Source organism: Durio zibethinus, unplaced genomic scaffold (genome assembly GCF_047325235.1).
Source record: "Durio zibethinus cultivar Kanyao isolate XHJ-2024 unplaced genomic scaffold, ASM4732523v1 HiC_scaffold_170, whole genome shotgun sequence".
NCBI lineage: Eukaryota > Viridiplantae > Streptophyta > Magnoliopsida > Malvales > Malvaceae > Durio > Durio zibethinus.
In genome coordinates this window covers 15001-35000 of record NW_028322793.1, presented here as the reverse complement: position 1 = coordinate 35000, position 20000 = coordinate 15001, and the positions used below count along the sequence as shown (strand labels likewise).

At 31.0% G+C, this 20000-nt stretch overlaps 1 protein-coding gene across 1 annotated transcript; it reads left to right on the top strand.

Annotated features, from left to right (window-relative positions):
• Positions 1–6588: 6588 nt before the first annotated feature.
• LOC149509446 (NAD(P)H-quinone oxidoreductase subunit H, chloroplastic) lies at positions 6589–11237 on the top strand. Its single transcript, XM_089757720.1, has 2 exons — positions 6589–8740; positions 9861–11237. The coding sequence occupies exon 1, from the start codon at positions 7005–7007 to the stop codon at positions 8184–8186; it is 1182 nt and encodes a 393-aa protein (XP_089613846.1). The 5' UTR covers positions 6589–7004; the 3' UTR covers positions 8187–8740; positions 9861–11237.
• The last annotated feature ends 8763 nt before the right edge of the window (positions 11238–20000 follow it).

Below are 20000 nucleotides of genomic sequence, written 5' to 3'. Positions count from 1 at the left end.
TTCTGGAACAATGACAAAGACTATTTTGATTTTTTTGATTATTATGCAGGAGAGACTGCCGGAAATTCAATGCGTAATCTTAGGATTCAATGTGTATTCCTGCATAATTTAATTTTTCAATTAGTCAACCATTTCATTTTACCAAGTCCAATGTTAGCCAGATTAGTCAACATTTATATGTTTCGATACAACACCAATATGTTATTTGTAATAAGTAGTTTTGTTGGTTTTTTAATTGGTCATATTTTATTAATGAAATGGGTTGGATTGGTATTAGTCTGGATACAAAAAATTTTATTAATGAAATGGGTTGGAGTGGTATTAGCCTGGATACAAAAAAGGACTTTTCTTAGGTATTATATAGTTATTCGATCTAATAGGCATCTTATATTCGAACTTACAAAGTCTATTCCTCGAATCTTTACTCTTCTCTTTTTTATTACCTGTCTTTACTCTATAGGTAGAAAACCGTCACACATGCTGACTAAGAAACTGACAGGAATTCATCAAAGCCGAAGAAAAGGGCAGGAATTGGAGGAATTGAAGGAATTGGAGGAAAGGGAGGAAGAAACAAACATAGAAATAGAAACTATTTCCAAAGGGGGGGAGGAACAGGTATCCACCAAAGAAAATCTTTCTTATTACCCTTTTTCGAAAGAGACCGACTATAAAAATAGCCCAGTTTATGAAACTTCTTATCTGGATGGGAATCAGGAAAATTCGAAGTTAGAAATAATATCAGAAAAAAAAGAATATAAAAAATTATTATGGTTTGAAAAACCTCTTGTGACGCTTATTTTTGATTATAAACAACGGAATCGACCTTGGCGATATATAAAAAATAATCGGTTTGACAATGCTCTAAAAAATGAAATGTCACAATATTTTTTTTATACATGTCGAAGTGATGGAAAAGAAAAAATCTCTTTTACATATCCACCTAGTTTAGCAGCTTTTGGAGAAATGGTACAAAAACAAATAGATTTTTTCACACCAGAAGAATTGTTTTCTGACGAATCGTATACTGATTGGAGTTTTATCAATGAACTAAAAAGAATAAATTTAAGTAAGGAGTTTATAAAGAGAGTCGAATATTTAGATAAGGAATATTTATATAAGGAATCTTTTGATCTGGGCATACTTGAAAAAAGGACTCGATTTTCTAATTATGAAACTAATGAAGAAACTAATAATGAAACTAATAATGAAACTAATAATGAAACTAATAATGAAGAAACTACTACTGAAACTAATAATGAAACTAATAATGAAACTAATAATGAAACTAATAATGAAACTAATAATGAAACTAAAAGAAATAATGAAATTAAAAGAAATAATGAAACTAATAATGAAACTAATAATGAAACTAATAATGAAACTAAAAGAAATAATGAAACTAAAAGAAATAATGAAACTAAAAGAAATAATGAAACTAATAATGAAACTAATAATGAAACTAATAATGAAACTAAAATAAAATACTTGCCTAAAATATATGATCCTTTCTTGCAGGGACCCTACCGCGGAAGAATCAAAAAATTGTTTTCACCTTTAAGTGAAAAAACAAACACGGATCCGTTTTGGATAAATAAGATTCATGTTATACTTCTTGCTACTGATTATTACGAATTTGAACAGACAATAGATACACTCAAATCATTATCAACAGAAAAAGAACTTTCTTTATTGACAGAAACAGAAGATGAACAGACAATAGATACACTCAAATCATTATCAACAGAAAAAGAACTTTCTTTATTGACAGAAACAGAAGATGAACAGACAATAGATACACTCAAATCATTATCAACAGAAAAAGAACTTTCTTTATTGACAGAAACAGAAGATGAACAGACAATAGATACACTCAAATCATTATCAACAGAAAAAGAACTTTCTTTATTGACAGAAACAGAAGATGAACAGACAATAGATACACTCAAATCATTATCAACAGAAAAAGAACTTTCTTTATTGACAGAAACAGAAGATGAACAGACAATAGATACACTCAAATCATTATCAACAGAAAAAGAACTTTCTTTATTGACAGAAACAGAAGATGAACAGGGAAATATCGATTCCGAGGATCGAGTCAAAATTTTGAAATTTTTATGCAATATAGTTATAACTAATCCCGACAATCAAACAATTATAAAAAAATCTAATGGAATAAAAGAAATAAGTAATGGAATAAAAGAAATAAGTAAAGAAGTTCCTCGATGGTCATACAAACTACTCGACATTTTCGAACAACACCATAGAGGAGGCGAGGAACACATGATAACAGATTATGCAATTCGTTCAAGAATCTTCCGGTACGCAATAGTTTTTTCTAAGGAGGAGTTAAAGGATGATTTTTTTCTACCAAACGATATAGAAAACGACCTATCTTTGATGGAATATTCGCCAGAACCGAATTTTCGTCGAGACATAATAAAAGGTGCCGTGCGTGCCCAAAGACGTAAAATAATTAATGGGGAACTGTTTCAATCAAATGTGCATTCCCCACTTTTTTTTGACAGAGTAGACAGCCTCTTCTTCAGAGTGTTCAGATCTTTGTATTCTGATATTTCTTGGCTGATAAAACTAATATCTCGAAATTGGATATGGAAAAACAAAGAATCACAAATTTCTGATTATACAGAAAATGAGGAGGACATAAGAGAAGAAGACGAAGAGAGATAAGAGAAAGCATAGAAAAGATACAAGAAAGAGACAAAGAGGAAGAAAAAAGAAGAGAAAGCATAGAAGAGATACAAAAAGGAGACAAAAAAGAGAAAGAAAAAAGAAGACAAGAGTCAGAGGCAGATGACTTCCTGCTGGACGCAGCAGAATTTTGGGATATCGTCTTTTTTGGTCAAGGACCAAGGGGCATCATGTTAATAGCCCAATCGATTTTTAGAAAATATATTCTATTACCTTCATTGATAATAGCTAAAAACATTGTCCGTATATTATTATTTCAAATTCCTGAGTGGTCCACGGATTTCAAGGGTTGGAAGCGAGAAATACATGTTAAATGCACTTATAATGGTCTTCAATTCTCCACAAAAGACTTTCCAAAAAATTGGTTATCAGAAGGTATCCAGATCAAGATCCTATATCCTTTTCGCCTGAAACCTTGGCGCGGATCTAAACTGAAACCCTCTCATAAAGATCCAATGAAAAAAAAGCATAAAGATCCAATGAAAAAAAAGCATAAAGATCCAATGAAAAAAAAGAAAGTTAAAAAGAATGATTTTTGCTTTTTAACAGCTTGTGGACTGGAAAGTGACTTACCTTGCGGTCCTCCTCGAAGACGGCCTTCGTTTTTTCAGCCTATTTTTAACGAACTAGAAAAAAAAAGTGAAAAATGGAAAATTTTTAAAAAAGGAAAAAAATTGTTTCGAAAAGTCTCAGGAGAAACAAAAATTCCATTTGTAAAGGGAATAATAAAAAAACTTTCAAAAAGAAATCCAGTTTTGGAGTTGAGAGAAGAATTGGGCGAAACTAAAAAAGATTTGGGCGAAACTAAAAAAGATTCGATAATCAGTAATAAGATGATTGACGAATCATCCCTTCAAATTCAATCTATGGAGCGGACAAATTATTCATTAACAGAAAAAAAGATAAAAGATCTGACTGAGAGAACAAACACAATCAAAAATCAAATAGAAAAAATTATAAAAGACAAGAAATTAGAATCATCAAAAAAATTTTGGAAAATATTAAAAAGAAGAAATATTCGATTAATCCGTAAATTCTATTTATTTATAAAACTTTTTATTCAAAAGATATACATAGATATTTTTCTATATATCATTAAATATATCATTAATATTCCAAGACCCAATCCACAACTTTTTCTTGAATCAACAAAAAAAATGATTGATAAATTCATTTACAATAATGAAGCAAATCAAGAAAGAATTAATAAACCAAATAAAAATACAATTCATTTTATTTCAACTATAAAAAATATAAAAAACTCACTTTCGAATATTAGAAATCAAAATGCAAAAGCTTTTTGTGACTTATCCTCCCTCTCACAAGCATATGTATTTTACAAATTATCACAAACCCAAGTTATTAAATTCAAACCTATCCTTCAATATCACGGAACATCTCTTTTTCTTAAAAATGAAATAAAAGATTATTTTGAAGAACAAGGAATATCTCATTCCCAATTAAAACATCATTATGGGTTAAGACAAAAAATCTCTGGAATAAAGGAATGGAAAAACTGGTTAAGGAGTCATTATCAATACGATTATCAATACGATTTAGTTCAGAGTATATGGCTTAGATTAGTACCAGAACAATGGCGAAATAGAGTCAATCAACACTATATGGCTCAAAATAAAGATTTAACAAAATGGGATTCAGATGAAAAAGAAAGATTAATACATTACGAAAAAAAAAATGATTTTCAAGCGAATTCATTACTGAATCAAGAATATAAACTGAATCAAGAACAAAAACGGAATCAAGAACAAAAATATAAAAAAGATAATTTTAAAAAACACTATAGATATAATTTATTATCATATATATTTATTATATATCAAGATATGAGGGACTCATATACTTATGGATCACCATTACAAGTAAATAAGAGGGAAGAGATTCCTTATAATTACAACATGGATAAACGAAAATTTTTTGATATATTGGGGGATATTCCTATCCATAATTATCTAACGGGGAAAACGGGGAAAACGGGGAAATTTTCGCATAGAAAATTTTTTAATTGGAGAATTCTTAATTTTTGTCTTAGAAATAAGACCGATATTGAGTCCTGGGTCGATACCAGTACCAAGAGTAAGAAGACCAGTACCAAGAGTAAGAAAACCAGTACCAAGAGTAAGAAAAATATTAAGACTGTGATTAATAATTTTAATAATTATCAAATATCGAATCTGGAACTTTGGTTCTTCCCAGAATTTGTGCTACTATATAATGCATATAAGGTTGAACCATGGATCATACCAATAAAACTACTTCTTTTCAATTTTAATTTTAATGGAAAAAAAGAGGATCTTGTATCAGATGCAAAAAAAAAAAGAAAATTTAGATCCGTTCTCTCAAATCAAGAAAAAGATGTTGAAGAAGATTATGGTAAATCATCCAATCAAGAAAAAGGTAAATCATCCAATCAAGAAAAAGGTAAATCATACAATCAAGAAAAAGATGTTGAAGAAGATTATGGTAAATCATCCAATCAAGAAAAAGGTAAATCATCCAATCAAGAAAAAGGTAAATCATACAATCAAGAAAAAGATGTTGAAGAAGATTATGGTAAATCATACAATGAAGAAAAAGGTAAATCATACAATCAAGAAAAAGATGTTGAAGAAGATTATGGTAAATCATACAATGAAGAAAAAGGTAAATCATACAATCAAGAAAAAGATGTTGAAGAAGATTATGGTAAATCATCCAATCAAGAAAAAGGTAAATCATACAATCAAGAAAAAGATGTTGAAGAAGATTATGGTAAATCATCCAATCAAGAAAAAGGTAAATCATACAATCAAGAAAAAGGTAAATCATCCAATCAAGAAAAAGGTAAATCATCCAATCAAGAAAAAGGTAAATCAGATCAAGAAAAAGGTAAATCAGACAATCAAGAAAAAGATGTTGAAGAAGATTCTGGTAAATCAAAAAAACATAGAAAGGAAGACGAGAGCAAGAGAGAAGCTCGTTTATTCCTACAAAAGTATTTGTATTTTCAATTCGGATGGGATGCTGATTCTTTCGATGAAAAAATAATCAAAAATATCAAAGCATATTCTTTCATTCTTGGCCTGATAAATATGAATGAAACTTTTCTATACTCTGTTAGAAGAGGAGGAACGAATCTGGATATTTTGATGGATTCGGCGGATAAGTTACTTTTAACTTATCAATACCTACTCAAAAAAGGAGTATTGATTATCGAACCAATTCGCCGGTATGTAGAAATTGATGGACAATTTATTCTATATCAAACTATAAGTATTTCATTGGTTCATAAAAATAAACATGAAATTAATCAAAGACGCAAAAAAAAAAAAAGACGCAAAAAAAAAAACTATATTGAAAAAAATAATTTTGATGAATCCATTGCAAGACATCAAAAAATGACTGAAAATAAAGACAAAAATCATTATGATTTGTTTATTCCTGAAAATATTTTATCCCCTAACCACCGGAGAGAATTGCGAATTCGAATTTCTTTCAATTCAAGGGATAAAAATGGTATGCATAGAAATCCAGTATTTTTAAATAATGTAAAAAACTGTGGTCAAGTTTTGAATAAAAACAAACATCTTGATAGTGATAAAAAGAAACTAATTAAATTAAAGTTCTTTCTTTGGCCCAATTATCGATTAGAAGATTTAGCTTGTATGAATCGCTATTGGTTTAATAGTAATAATGGCAGTCGTTTCAGTATGGTAAGGATACATATGTATCCGCGTTTGAAAATTCGTCAATGGTACATTTTTCCATATATTATGATTGAAAACCGGATTGATTAATTTTATTTGAAAAAATTATAAAGTTCATAACGAACTTAAAATCATTGTGCATATTAAAATGAATGGTATTATTATTATTACTGATCAGTAAAATTCACATTCAAAAAAAGGGGGAGAGAAATTTTTGTTTTATGGTAAAAAATTCATTCATCTCAGTTATTTTTCAAGAAAAAAAAGAAGAAAACAAGGGGTCCGTTGAATTTCAAATAGTCAGTTTCACCAATAAGATACGAAGACTTACTTCACATTTGGAATTGCACAAAAAAGACTATTTATCTCAGAGAGGTCTACGTAAAATTCTAGGAAAACGTCAACGGCTTCTGTCTTATTTATCAAAGAAAAATAACATACGTTATAAAGAATTAATTAGTGAGTTGGATATTCGGGAATCAAAAAATCGTTAATTTGATTGAATTAGTCGATTTATTATATTTTTCATTTTGATGTACTTCTTTTCGTTTTCAACAATTCATGTAAGAATGAATCGAGGAAAAACTTATGAATCTATCAGCTACAGAAAAAGACCTTATGATAGTCAATATGGGACCTCACCACCCATCAATGCACGGTGTTCTTCGTCTCATCGTTACTCTAGATGGTGAAGATGTTGTTGACTGTGAACCAATATTAGGTTATTTACACAGAGGAATGGAAAAAATTGCGGAAAACCGAACAATTATACAATATTTGCCTTATGTAACACGTTGGGATTATTTAGCCACTATGTTCACGGAAGCAATAACCGTAAATGGACCAGAACAATTGGGCAATATTCAAGTCCCTAAAAGAGCCAGCTATATCAGAGTAATTATGTTGGAGTTGAGTCGTATAGCTTCTCATCTATTATGGCTTGGACCTTTTATGGCCGATATTGGTGCACAGACCCCCTTTTTCTATATTTTCAGAGAAAGAGAATTAGTATATGATCTATTCGAAGCTGCCACCGGTATGAGAATGATGCATAATTATTTTCGTATCGGAGGAGTAGCGGCCGATCTACCCTATGGCTGGATAGATAAATGTTTGGATTTCTGTGATTATTTTTTAACAGGAATTGTTGAATATCAAAAACTTATTACGCGAAATCCTATTTTTTTAGAACGAGTTGAAGGGGTAGGGGTTATTGGTGGAGAAGAAGCAATAAATTGGGGTCTATCCGGCCCAATGCTACGAGCCTCTGGAATCAAATGGGATCTTCGTAAAGTTGATCATTATGAGTGTTACGACGAATTTGATTGGGAAATCCAGTGGCAAAAAGAAGGAGATTCATTAGCTCGTTATTTAGTCCGAATCAGTGAAATGACGGAATCCATAAAAATAATTCAACAGGCCCTGGAAGGAATTCCGGGGGGTCCCTATGAGAATTTAGAAATCCGATGTTTTGATCGAGAAAGGGATCCAGAATGGAATGATTTTGAATATCGATTCATTAGTAAAAAACCTTCTCCTACATTTGAATTACCGAGACAAGAACTTTATGCGAGAATGGAAGCCCCAAAGGGAGAATTAGGAATTTTTCTGATAGGAGATCAAAGTGGTTTTCCTTGGAGATGGAAAATTCGCCCGCCGGGTTTTATCAATTTGCAAATTCTTCCTCAGTTAGTTAAAAGAATGAAATTGGCTGATATTATGACGATACTAGGTAGCATAGATATCATTATGGGAGAAGTTGATCGTTGAAATGATAATTTATACAACAGAAGTAGAAGATATCAATTCCTTTTACAGATTGGAATCCTTAAAAGAGGTCTATGGGATCATATGGATGTTTGTCCCTATTTTGACTCTTGTATTGGGAATCACAATAGGTGTACTAGTAATTGTATGGTTAGAAAGAGAAATATCTGCAGGAATACAACAACGTATTGGGCCTGAATACGCCGGCCCTTTGGGAATTCTTCAAGCTCTAGCAGATGGAACAAAACTGCTTTTCAAAGAGAATATTCTTCCATCTAGAGGAAATACTCGTTTATTCCGTATTGGACCGTCTATAGCAGTCATATCCATTTTACTAAGTTTTTCAGTAATTCCTTTTAGCTCTCGCCTTATTTTAGCCGATCTCAATATCGGTATTTTTTTATGGATTGCCATTTCAAGTATTGCTCCTGTTGGACTTCTTATGTCAGGATACGGATCAAATAATAAATATTCCTTTTTAGGTGGTCTGCGAGCTGCTGCTCAATCGATTAGTTATGAAATACCATTAACTCTATGTGTTTTATCAATATCTCTACGTGCGATTCGTTGAAATATAAACTTTTCTTTTCCCTATTCCTTTCGTTCTATAAAATAAGCTGAATGGATTGAATAGATATCTTCGTTATTTTATTATCCTTCAGGTTGATAAACTAAATTAGATAGTTATATATGAGTGAAAGAAAGCAGCTTATAAATTCGCAGTAAATTAAACAAAAAAAAATTTAATCTCATTTCCTATGTACAAGAGTTAAGTGGAAGAAAACATAAGTGGAAGAAGTCTTTACCCCAAGACGGGTTGATTAGTCAATCTAGCTTGAAGCGGGCTCAAAAGATCAACCGTATAGAGTTTTGGCTATCCTTTGTATAGATTCCCATACATGTATTGCCAAACCAAACGGGGGATTGAACAAAAAAATGAGTGGATGGTTAGGAACACCAAAATACACAAAGGATTAGTAATGGAGATTATGTAAATTATATAAAAAGGATATTTCTGGATAACATAAAAAGAATACTAATTGGGGCTTTAAATTAGTAGAAATGAGTAGGCAGTACTACCCACGATTCCGGTCCAGAGTATGCTCCTATCCACCGATTAAAGTAATGACTATCAGGAACGAAATAATCCTTTACTATTTTTTAGTTTAAGCCCCCATTCGTAATTTTCTCAGATCAGAAAGAAGAATAGGAACGAAAAAGAAAGAATAAAAAATAAATATTTTTTTTTTTTTTATTCTTTCTTTCATATATATAGAGAGATATAATCTGTGTCATGATTTATGAGCTAATGTAATATTTAATTTTTTTCGTAATCGAAAACAATGGGTTGAAATATCTATTGATATTTCTACAAGAAGTATTTTATTGAAGGCTTAAGTTATTACTCAACAAATAAAAATTGAAATTAGTAACGGGCGAGATCAATTCAGAAGCACTTTTTTTATTCTTCATAATATAGCAGACAGAATTCCATTGGTATAATTTTGGACCTTCCAATCCATTTTTTCTCTATCTATTCTACAACCATACGAAGAGAAATAATACTGATTCGGTCCTTAAATTTATTTGTGACCCACGAGGAGCCGTATGAGTTGAAAACCTCATGTACGGTTTTGGACTAGCGATGGGAACAGTGATGTTATCATCGACTATAATTATCTAACAGCTCAAGTACAGTTGATATAGTTGAGGCGCAATCAAAATATGGGGTTTGGGGATGGAATTTGTGGCGTCAGCCAATAGGGTTTATCGTTTTTCTAATTTCTTCTCTAGCAGAATGTGAGAGATTACCTTTTGATTTACCAGAAGCCGAGGAAGAATTAGTAGCAGGGTATCAAACCGAATATTCGGGTATCAAATTTGGTTTATTTTATGTTGCTTCCTATCTAAATCTATTACTTTCTTCCTTATTTGTAACAGTTCTTTACTTGGGGGGTTGGAATATTTCCATTCCGTACGTATTCGTCCCTGAGCTATTTGAAATAAATAAAATGAATGGAATCTTTGGAACGACAATTGGTATCTTTATTACATTAGCTAAAACTTATTTGTTTTTGTTTATTTCTATCGCAACAAGATGGACTTTACCTAGGTTAAGAATGGACCAATTATTAAATCTTGGATGGAAATTTCTTTTACCCATTTCTCTCGGTAATCTATTATTAACAACTTCTTTCCAACTTCTTTCACTGTAAAGAAAAAAAGAATACGAGATTCATGACTTGGTTCAAACAAGAGAAAGAAACAAACATAAAATTATTCATAGATATTCACGATATGTTCCCTATGGTAACTGGGTTCATGAATTATGGCCACCAAACAGTCCGAGCAGCAAGGTACATTGGTCAAGGTTTCATGATTACCTTATCCCACGCAAATCGTTTACCTGTAACTATTCAATACCCTTATGAAAAATTAATCGCATCAGAGCGTTTCCGTGGGCGAATCCATTTTGAATTTGATAAATGCATTGCTTGTGAAGTATGTGTTCGTGTATGCCCTATAGATCTGCCTGTTGTTGATTGGAAATTTGAAACGGATATTAGAAAAAAACGATTGCTTAATTACAGTATTGATTTCGGAATTTGTATATTTTGTGGTAACTGCGTTGAGTATTGTCCAACAAATTGTTTATCAATGACTGAAGAATATGAACTTTCTACTTACGACCGTCACGAATTGAATTATAATCAAATTGCTTTGGGCCGTTTACCAATGTCAGTAATTGACGATTATACAATTCGAACAATTTTGAATTCGCCTCAAAGAAAAACTGAGTAAGTAAACCTCCTATTCTATTAAAGAGAAATTTCCAATTCTTTTAAGGTTCCGTTTTGGTTTAAGTTAAAAGAATATTTGGTTTGACTTAAAAGAATGAGGCCTTTACTCTTTGTTTGGTCAATAAATAAAAATTCAATTACAAATTAACTGGTTGATAAGAATTTCGAATTCATTTTTCTTGAAAATCTATTAATATATTCGTAATTATTTCGAAATATATAGTTTCAAAAAACAAAATACCCTTTCGAACCGAACAAAAAAAAAGAATTAAAAACGAAACAATAATTGTACTTAGATCAATTCACACCTAATAGATTAGGATTTTATTCAATTAGGAACGTATCATAAAAAAAAAATTCCTGGTCGGGTCAATAAGATCATGAAAAGCATTTCGATTTATTTATCTCTTATTTTACATATAATGGATTTGCCTGGACCAATACACGATTTTCTTTTAGTTTTTCTGGGATCGGGTCTTATATTAGGGGGCCTGGGAGTGGTATTACTTACCAATCCAATTTTTTCTGCCTTTTCATTGGGATTGGTTCTTGTTTGTATATCCTTATTCTATATTCTCTCAAATTCTCATTTTGTAGCTGCTGCCCAGCTTCTTATTTATGTGGGAGCCATAAATGTTTTAATCCTATTTGCTGTGATGTTCATGAATGGTTCAGAATATTATAAAAATTTTAATCTGTGGACCATTGGGAATGGCCTTACTTCGTTGATTTGTACAAGTATTCTTGTTTCGCTAATTACTACTATATTAGATACATCATGGTACGGGATTATTTGGACTACAAGATCAAACCAAATTATAGAACAAGATTTGATAAGTAATAGTCAACAAATTGGAATTCATTTAGCAACAGATTTTTTTCTTCCATTTGAATTCATTTCACTAATTCTTTTAGTTGCTTTGATAGGTGCAATTGCTGTGGCTCGTCAGTAATAAATCTTTCTAACTAGGAATAGCAAGCAATCCAAATTAAACTTTTTTCTGTCTTATCGCATCTATTTTCCTTGAATTCTTGTTCGTGTATAAAATATAAAATAGAAATTCGTTTATTCGAGATATTTCCAATATATTCTTTTTGTTATATTCTATTCTAGTCAATCAAATCCGTTGAATTATTGTTCATATTAAAATGAATCGAAATTGATAAGGAGTTGGTCAATGATGCTCGAACATATACTTGTTTTGAGTGCCTATTTATTTTCTATCGGTATTTATGGATTGATCACGAGTCGAAATATGGTTCGGGCCCTTATGTGTCTTGAACTTATACTGAATGCGGTTAATATAAATTTTGTAACATTTTCTGATTTTTTTGATAGTCGGCAATTAAAAGGAAATATTTTATCAATTTTTGTTATAGCTATTGCAGCCGCTGAAGCAGCTATTGGATCAGCTATTGTTTCCTCAATTTATCGTAACAGAAAATCAACGCGTATCAATCAATCAACTTTGTTGAATAAGTAATATTAATAATATTAAATTATAAGATTCACCAATTTGAATTAGCATGTCCAATATGTTGGAATCTACATCATGTTTTCGAAAACGTAAGAAATCAAAGTATCTTGGTCCTTTCTTATGAGTTGATCCCGAAGGAAATTGATTAGAAAATTTCTGGTAAATCGTTGATTCATCTGGTGTTTAACTATAATGATTCATTTACAAGTTTACTAGATTGAAATTTTATGATGTTCAAAAAATTATAGATCCCATGTCACATTCAGTAAAAATTTATGATACATGTATAGGGTGTACTCAATGTGTCCGAGCCTGCCCCACCGATGTGTTAGAAATGATACCTTGGGATGGATGTAAAGCTAAGCAAATTGCTTCCGCTCCAAGAACAGAAGACTGTGTTGGTTGTAAGAGATGTGAATCCGCTTGTCCAACAGATTTCTTGAGCGTTCGAGTTTATTTATGGCATGAAACAACTCGAAGTATGGGTCTAGCTTATTGATACGTTCCCGAAAACCCCACTTGAATACATTTTGAATCCATTTTATTTTTTTTTTACTGAAAAAACCCGTGCTCAAAAAAAATCTTTTTTGAGCACGGGTTTTTCTGGTCCAAGTGCATCTTGTCTTTACCACGAATTATTTTCCTTGGTTAACAATAATTGTAGTTTTACCAATATCTGCAGGTTCTTTAATTTTCTTTCTTCCTCATAGAGGAAATAAGCTAATTAAGTGGTATACTATGTGTATATGCATATTTGAACTCCTTCTAACAACCTATGCATTTTGTTATCATTTCCGATTGGACGATCCATTAATCCAGCTGGAGGAAGATTATAAATGGATAAATTTTTTTGATTTTTACTGGAGATTGGGAATAGATGGACTTTCTATAGGGCCCATTTTACTGACAGGATTTATCACTACTTTAGCTACTTTGGCGGCTTGGCCAGTTACTCGAGATTCGCGATTATTCCATTTCTTGATGCTAGCAATGTACAGTGGTCAAATAGGATCATTTTCTTCTCGAGACCTTTTACTTTTTTTCATCATGTGGGAGTTCGAATTAATTCCCGTTTATCTACTTCTATCCATGTGGGGGGGAAAGAAACGTCTGTACTCGGCTACAAAATTTATTTTGTACACTGCGGGGGGTTCCATTTTTTTATTAATAGGAGTTTTGGGTATCGGTTTATACGGTTCTAATGAACCAACATTAAATTTTGAAACATTAGCTAATCAATCGTATCCTGTCGCACTGGAAATCATATTCTATATTGGATTTCTTATTGCTTTTGCTGTCAAATCGCCGATTATACCCTTACATACGTGGTTACCAGACACCCATGGGGAGGCACATTACAGTACTTGTATGCTTCTAGCCGGAATTTTATTAAAAATGGGAGCGTATGGATTAGTTCGCATCAATATGGAATTATTACCCCACGCTCATTCCATATTTTCTCCCTGGTTGATAATAGTGGGTACAATGCAAATAATTTATGCAGCTTCAACATCTCTTGGTCAACGGAATTTAAAAAAAAGAATAGCCTATTCCTCCGTATCTCATATGGGTTTCATAATTATAGGAATTGGCTCTATAACTGATACGGGACTCAACGGAGCTATTTTACAAATAATATCTCATGGATTTATCGGTGCTGCACTTTTTTTCTTGGCAGGAACGAGTTATGATAGAATGCGTCTTTTTTATCTCGACGAAATGGGTGGAATGGCTATTCCGATTCCAAAAATATTTACGATGTTCAGTATCTTATCGATGGCTTCTCTTGCATTACCGGGCATGAGTGGTTTTGTTGCAGAGTTGATAGTCTTTTTTGGAATAATTACCAGCCAAAAATATTTTTTAATGCCAAAAATACTAATTACTTTCGTAATGTCAATTGGAATGATATTAACTCCTATTTATTCATTATCTATGTCACGTCAAATGTTCTATGGATACAAGCTATTTAATGCTCAAAGTTCTTATTTTTTTGATTCTGGACCACGAGAGTTATTTGTTTCGATCTCTATCTTTCTACCAGTAATAGGTATTGGTATTTATCCGGATTTTGTCCTCTCATTATCAGGTGAGAAGGTCGAAACTATTCTATATAATTATTTTTATAGATAGTTTTGATGAATAAAACAAAAAATCAAAAAGTAATCCTATGATTTTTAAAATTGTTCGTTGTACAGTGAAAAAAAAAAGAAAGAAGTCTTTTTTCTTCTCTTAAGTTTAAGTTAAGTAAAAAAAGGTAAAAGAATTAAATTGAATTTTAATCAGACATCTTTGGCTTTTGTTAGAACCTTTTGAATCAAGTAGTGGAGTGATTCAAAAGGTTCTTGACAGCTTACAATAAGTTTTCTTATATATACGCTGTCCTATCTTAGTATTTGTTAGGCTTAGCCTTTTTATTCAATTCAATTAGATGTTAATGTAAATGAACCATAACTATGTAAACCTATTCCTAATAGATTGACCCCAAAATAGCATATCCAAATTATAAGAAATCCCATAGAAGCCACAAGTGCGGAATTTACACCTTCCAAATTTTTATTTGTTCGGGTATGTAAATAAATCGCGAATACGGTCCAAGTAATAAATGCCCAAGTTTCCTTTGGGTCCCAATTCCAATATGATCCCCACGCCTCATTAGCCCATACGGCTCCCGAAAGAATTCCTATGGTTAAAAAGATAAACCCGAGACTAATAATACGATAACTCCAACGATCCAATTGTTGAGTCAATTGATACCTGTAAAAATTTTTAGAAGAAAGAAAATAAGTGTTTAATAAAACATTGCTTCTTTCATTCATGTATTGGATTTCGCCAAACGAAAATGACTGATTTAATAAATTATTGTTTTTACCAATAATTTTTATGGCTTTTCGAAATGTAATGACTAGAAGAGCTACTGATAATAATGATCCACATAAAAGAGCTGCATAGCCTAATACCATCATACTTACGTGCATCATTAACCACTGGGATTGGAGAGCAGGCGCTAATATTGCGGATTGATGCATTTTGGTTAAAAGACCCGAAGTGGCAAAGCCTTGGGTAAAAATAACACTTGGTGCGGTTATTGCGCTTAAATCATTTTTACGCTTTTTAAAATAGTAAACCATATGAATAAGGGAGAAACCCCATGAAAGAAAGATTAATGATTCATATAAATCACTTAATGGGAAATGTCCTGAATAAATCCAACGAGTGACTAATAATCCTGTTATACAGAAAAAGGTAACTATCATGCCCTTTTCTGATGAATCATATAGTCCTACGACTTCATCGACTAATAAGAATAAGGTTAAAAAATGAATTGTAATTACAATTGAAACGACCGAAAAGGATATATGAGTTAATATATGCTCTAAAGTTGAAAAAATCATAAGAATTCTGAAAAAAGCGAGGGTTTCTAGATTTTATGGAATGGAAATCAGGAATTAAATTCATTATAGGACTTATTCTATCTCTTTTAGAAGATACTATGCCGCTACTCGGACTCGAACCGAGATGCTCTAGCACTGCTTCCTAAGAGCAGCGTGTCTACCGATTTCACCATAGCGGCTTGCTCGAAATCATAATAAGCCATTTTTTATTCAATCGTCGAGATTGAAGGTGAAGGGGTCAATTCAATGTAAAATGTAAAAGAAGCATTTAATTTAAATTGATGAATAAAAACTCGTTTAAATAGCAATTTGAAGGTTCAAAAAGAATCTTTATTATTTATCGTTTTATTTAATTATCCTTTTTTTTATTTAATATTTAATTTAATATTTAATTATTTCAACAGAGATTTTATAGTTTGTGTTTTCCTAAAAGAGAACTCCTCTATTGTAACTAAACTAACTAGTTGTAACTTCAATTCATAGATAGAATTCAACAAAAAAATGTTCTTTATCATTTTAATTTTTTAATGATTCATCTCTCATTCTTTTATATGATTTTTATGAATCTATAAAAAAAAAAATGCTTATCAATTGAATGAATAAATGAATGAAAAAATATTATTTTTAGAGATCACAATTTCAGCACCACATCCAATGATTTCAAAAGATTTATGTAATTTGCATAGCTTTGTATTAATCGTTAGGATTTTGCGTTTTAAGGATTTATCAAACCAACTAGATATTGGGTTGTACACGTTACGTTATATAAAAAGCGTTTCGATTCCTGTCATAATTGTACCATACTTCAAAAAAGTATTTCGAATTTCGAATTCTAAAAATATGTCTTGATTCATCTTCTTATACAAACATAGAATTTTTTTAGATCATTTTAAATTGATACATTATTTGTATATCCACTAAATTATAAAGGGAGTTTTCTCAATTGGGTTGAAAGCAAGGGAAGGATATATAGTAATTCAGAGAAATAATGATTCATAAAGTTACAAAATTGAAACTTAATGGATTAGTTTCAACAACCCAGTTAAAGCTCTTATATATATGTGCTCCGATATAGCTATAGTATAAATATACAAATTTTTATTATTTAATTATTTAATTATTTATTATTATAAATTGAAATTGAATATTATAAAAATAACAAATTATTATAACACTAAGATACCAAATGGGGCGATGGGGAAAATGAGAATCCCCATCCCGGAAATGAAAAAAAAAAAGATATTCAAAAAAGAAAACCTTTGTATCTTATTCGAGTTAAACCAATTCAGATTAAAAAAAAATTATTTGTCGTACAAAAAAACTTTTTGAATTACCCGTAAAAATAGATCTCGATAATGAAAAAGCTTTCAACGCCGCCCAATATCCTTTCTTTTTCCAAACATTTTTTCGAATACGCTTTTTTGATGTAGAAGTACGTTTTTTTGGAACTGCCATTCAAAAAAAAGGTTATTTAGTGCTATAGTTGGATGTCAAAGACATCTATTTTTAAAACAAAATGATCGGTGTCTTTATGTCATTATTTATCTATTCCTATAGATTTTCTAGATTAATAGATTTTCTAGATTATAATTATCTATATACTACTATATAAATTTCATAAGAACTAAATAGAGATGGGAAAATAACATAAAATGCTTCTATTCTAGAAAAAAAAAAAAAAAAAAATATGATATAACCTTTTTTTATTTATATTCCATACACTATCCAGAAAAAAAGAAGAATTTGTATTTAATTTATTGGTACCTTTCTTTTTTATATCTCCATTCAAATCTATAGGATAGATTAGGATCTATTATGATATATAAATTGAATTGATGAAATCAAAAAAACGTAAAAAAGAGTCTTTCCTTCTCTATCTCTGCCTATTTTTTTTGTCGTCCTACATTTATAATTTATACATCTCCATTTATACACGAAAAATACATCAAAACAAAAAAATGTAAAAAAAACCATTTTATTTACCTAATAAAAAACAAACTTGAATTTTTTTCTATTAATTGGTAATTGGTCAAGCTCGAAGAGAGAGTATGCCCAATTTTCATTTTCAATCAAATTCGAATGAGACTCGTAATTAATCTGTTAAAGGATACATAATTTTGAAAAAAAAAAAGAATATTTTTTTTTTCCATTAGTAACTCGGTGATATCATTTGATTACTTCTAACTTCGAAATTTGAATATTTTTGAAATATTTGAGAAAGATTAAAAGATTAATAATAGAAAATTCCAGTTAACTTTGTAATATCTTGATTGTATTATTGCTCCCTTTCCATCAAAAGAGATAAGAGCCGGTGAATCAGAAACGATTAATTAAGAAAGAATAAGAAAAAAGTTTTTATGGAGCATACATATCAATATTCATGGATCATACCTTTTGTGCCACTTCCAATTCCTATTTTAATAGGAATGGGACTCCTACTTTTTCCGACGGCAACAAAAAATCTTCGTCGTATGTGGGCTTTTCCCAATATTTTATTGTTAAGTATAGTTATGATTTTTTCGGTCGATCTGTCTATTCAGCAAATAAATAGAAGTTCTATCTATCAATATGGATGGTCTTGGACCATCAATAATGATTTTTCTTTCGAGTTTGGCTACTTTATTGATTCACTTACCTCTATTATGTCAATATTAATCACTACTGTTGGAATTTTTGTTCTTATTTATAGTGACAATTATATGTCTCATGATCAAGGATATTTGAGATTTTTTGCTTATATGAGTTTATTCAATACTTCAATGTTGGGATTAGTTACTAGTTCTAATTTGATACAAATTTATATTTTTTGGGAATTGGTTGGAATGTGTTCTTATCTATTAATAGGGTTTTGGTTCACACGACCTGTTGCGGCAAACGCTTGTCAAAAAGCGTTTGTAACTAATCGGATAGGCGATTTTGGTTTATTATTAGGAATCTTAGGTTTTTATTGGATAACGGGAAGTTTCGAATTTCAAGATTTGTTCGAAATATTTAATAACGTGATTTATAATAATGAGGTTCATTTTTTATTTGTTACTTTATGTGCCTCTTTATTATTTGCCGGCGCAGTTGCTAAATCTGCGCAGTTTCCCCTTCATGTATGGTTACCTGATGCCATGGAGGGGCCTACTCCTATTTCGGCTCTTATACATGCTGCCACTATGGTAGCAGCGGGAATTTTTCTTGTAGCCCGCCTTCTTCCTCTTTTCATAGTTATACCTTACATAATGAATCTAATATCTTTGATAGGTATAATAACAGTATTATTAGGGGCTACTTTAGCTCTTGCTCAAAAAGATATTAAGAGGGGTTTAGCCTATTCTACAATGTCCCAACTGGGTTATATGATGGTAGCTCTAGGTATGGGGTCTTATCGAGCCGCTTTATTTCATTTGATTACTCATGCTTATTCGAAGGCATTGTTGTTTTTAGGATCCGGATCCATTATTCATTCCATGGAAGCTATTGTTGGATATTCTCCAGATAAAAGCCAGAATATGGTTTTTATGGGCGGTTTAAGAAAGCATGTGCCAATTACACAAATTGCTTTTTTAGTGGGTACACTTTCTCTTTGTGGTATTCCACCCCTTGCTTGTTTTTGGTCCAAAGATGAAATTCTTAGTGACAGTTGGTTGTATTCACCGATTTTTGCAATAATAGCTTGGTCCACGGCCGGATTAACAGCATTTTATATGTTTCGGATCTATTTACTTACTTTTGAAGGACATTTAAACATTAATTTTCAAAATTATAGTGGCAAAAAAGGTAGCTCCTTCTATTCAATAAAACTATGGGGTAAAAAAGAAGAGCAAACAATGATTAACAGAAATTTTCCTTTATCCCCTTTATTAACAATGAATAATTTATTAACAATGAATAATAATGAGAAGCCATATAGAATTGGTGGTAATGTAAAAAAAGGGGCTCTTATTACTATTACGAATTTTGGCTACAAGAAGGCTTTTTCTTATCCTCATGAATCGGATAATACTATGTTATTTCCTATGCTTATACTGGTTCTATTTACTTTTTTTGTTGGAGCCATAGCAATTCCTTTTAATCAAGAAGGAATACATTTGGATATATTATCCAAATTATTAACTCCATCTATAAATCTTTTACATCAAAATTCAAATGATTGTG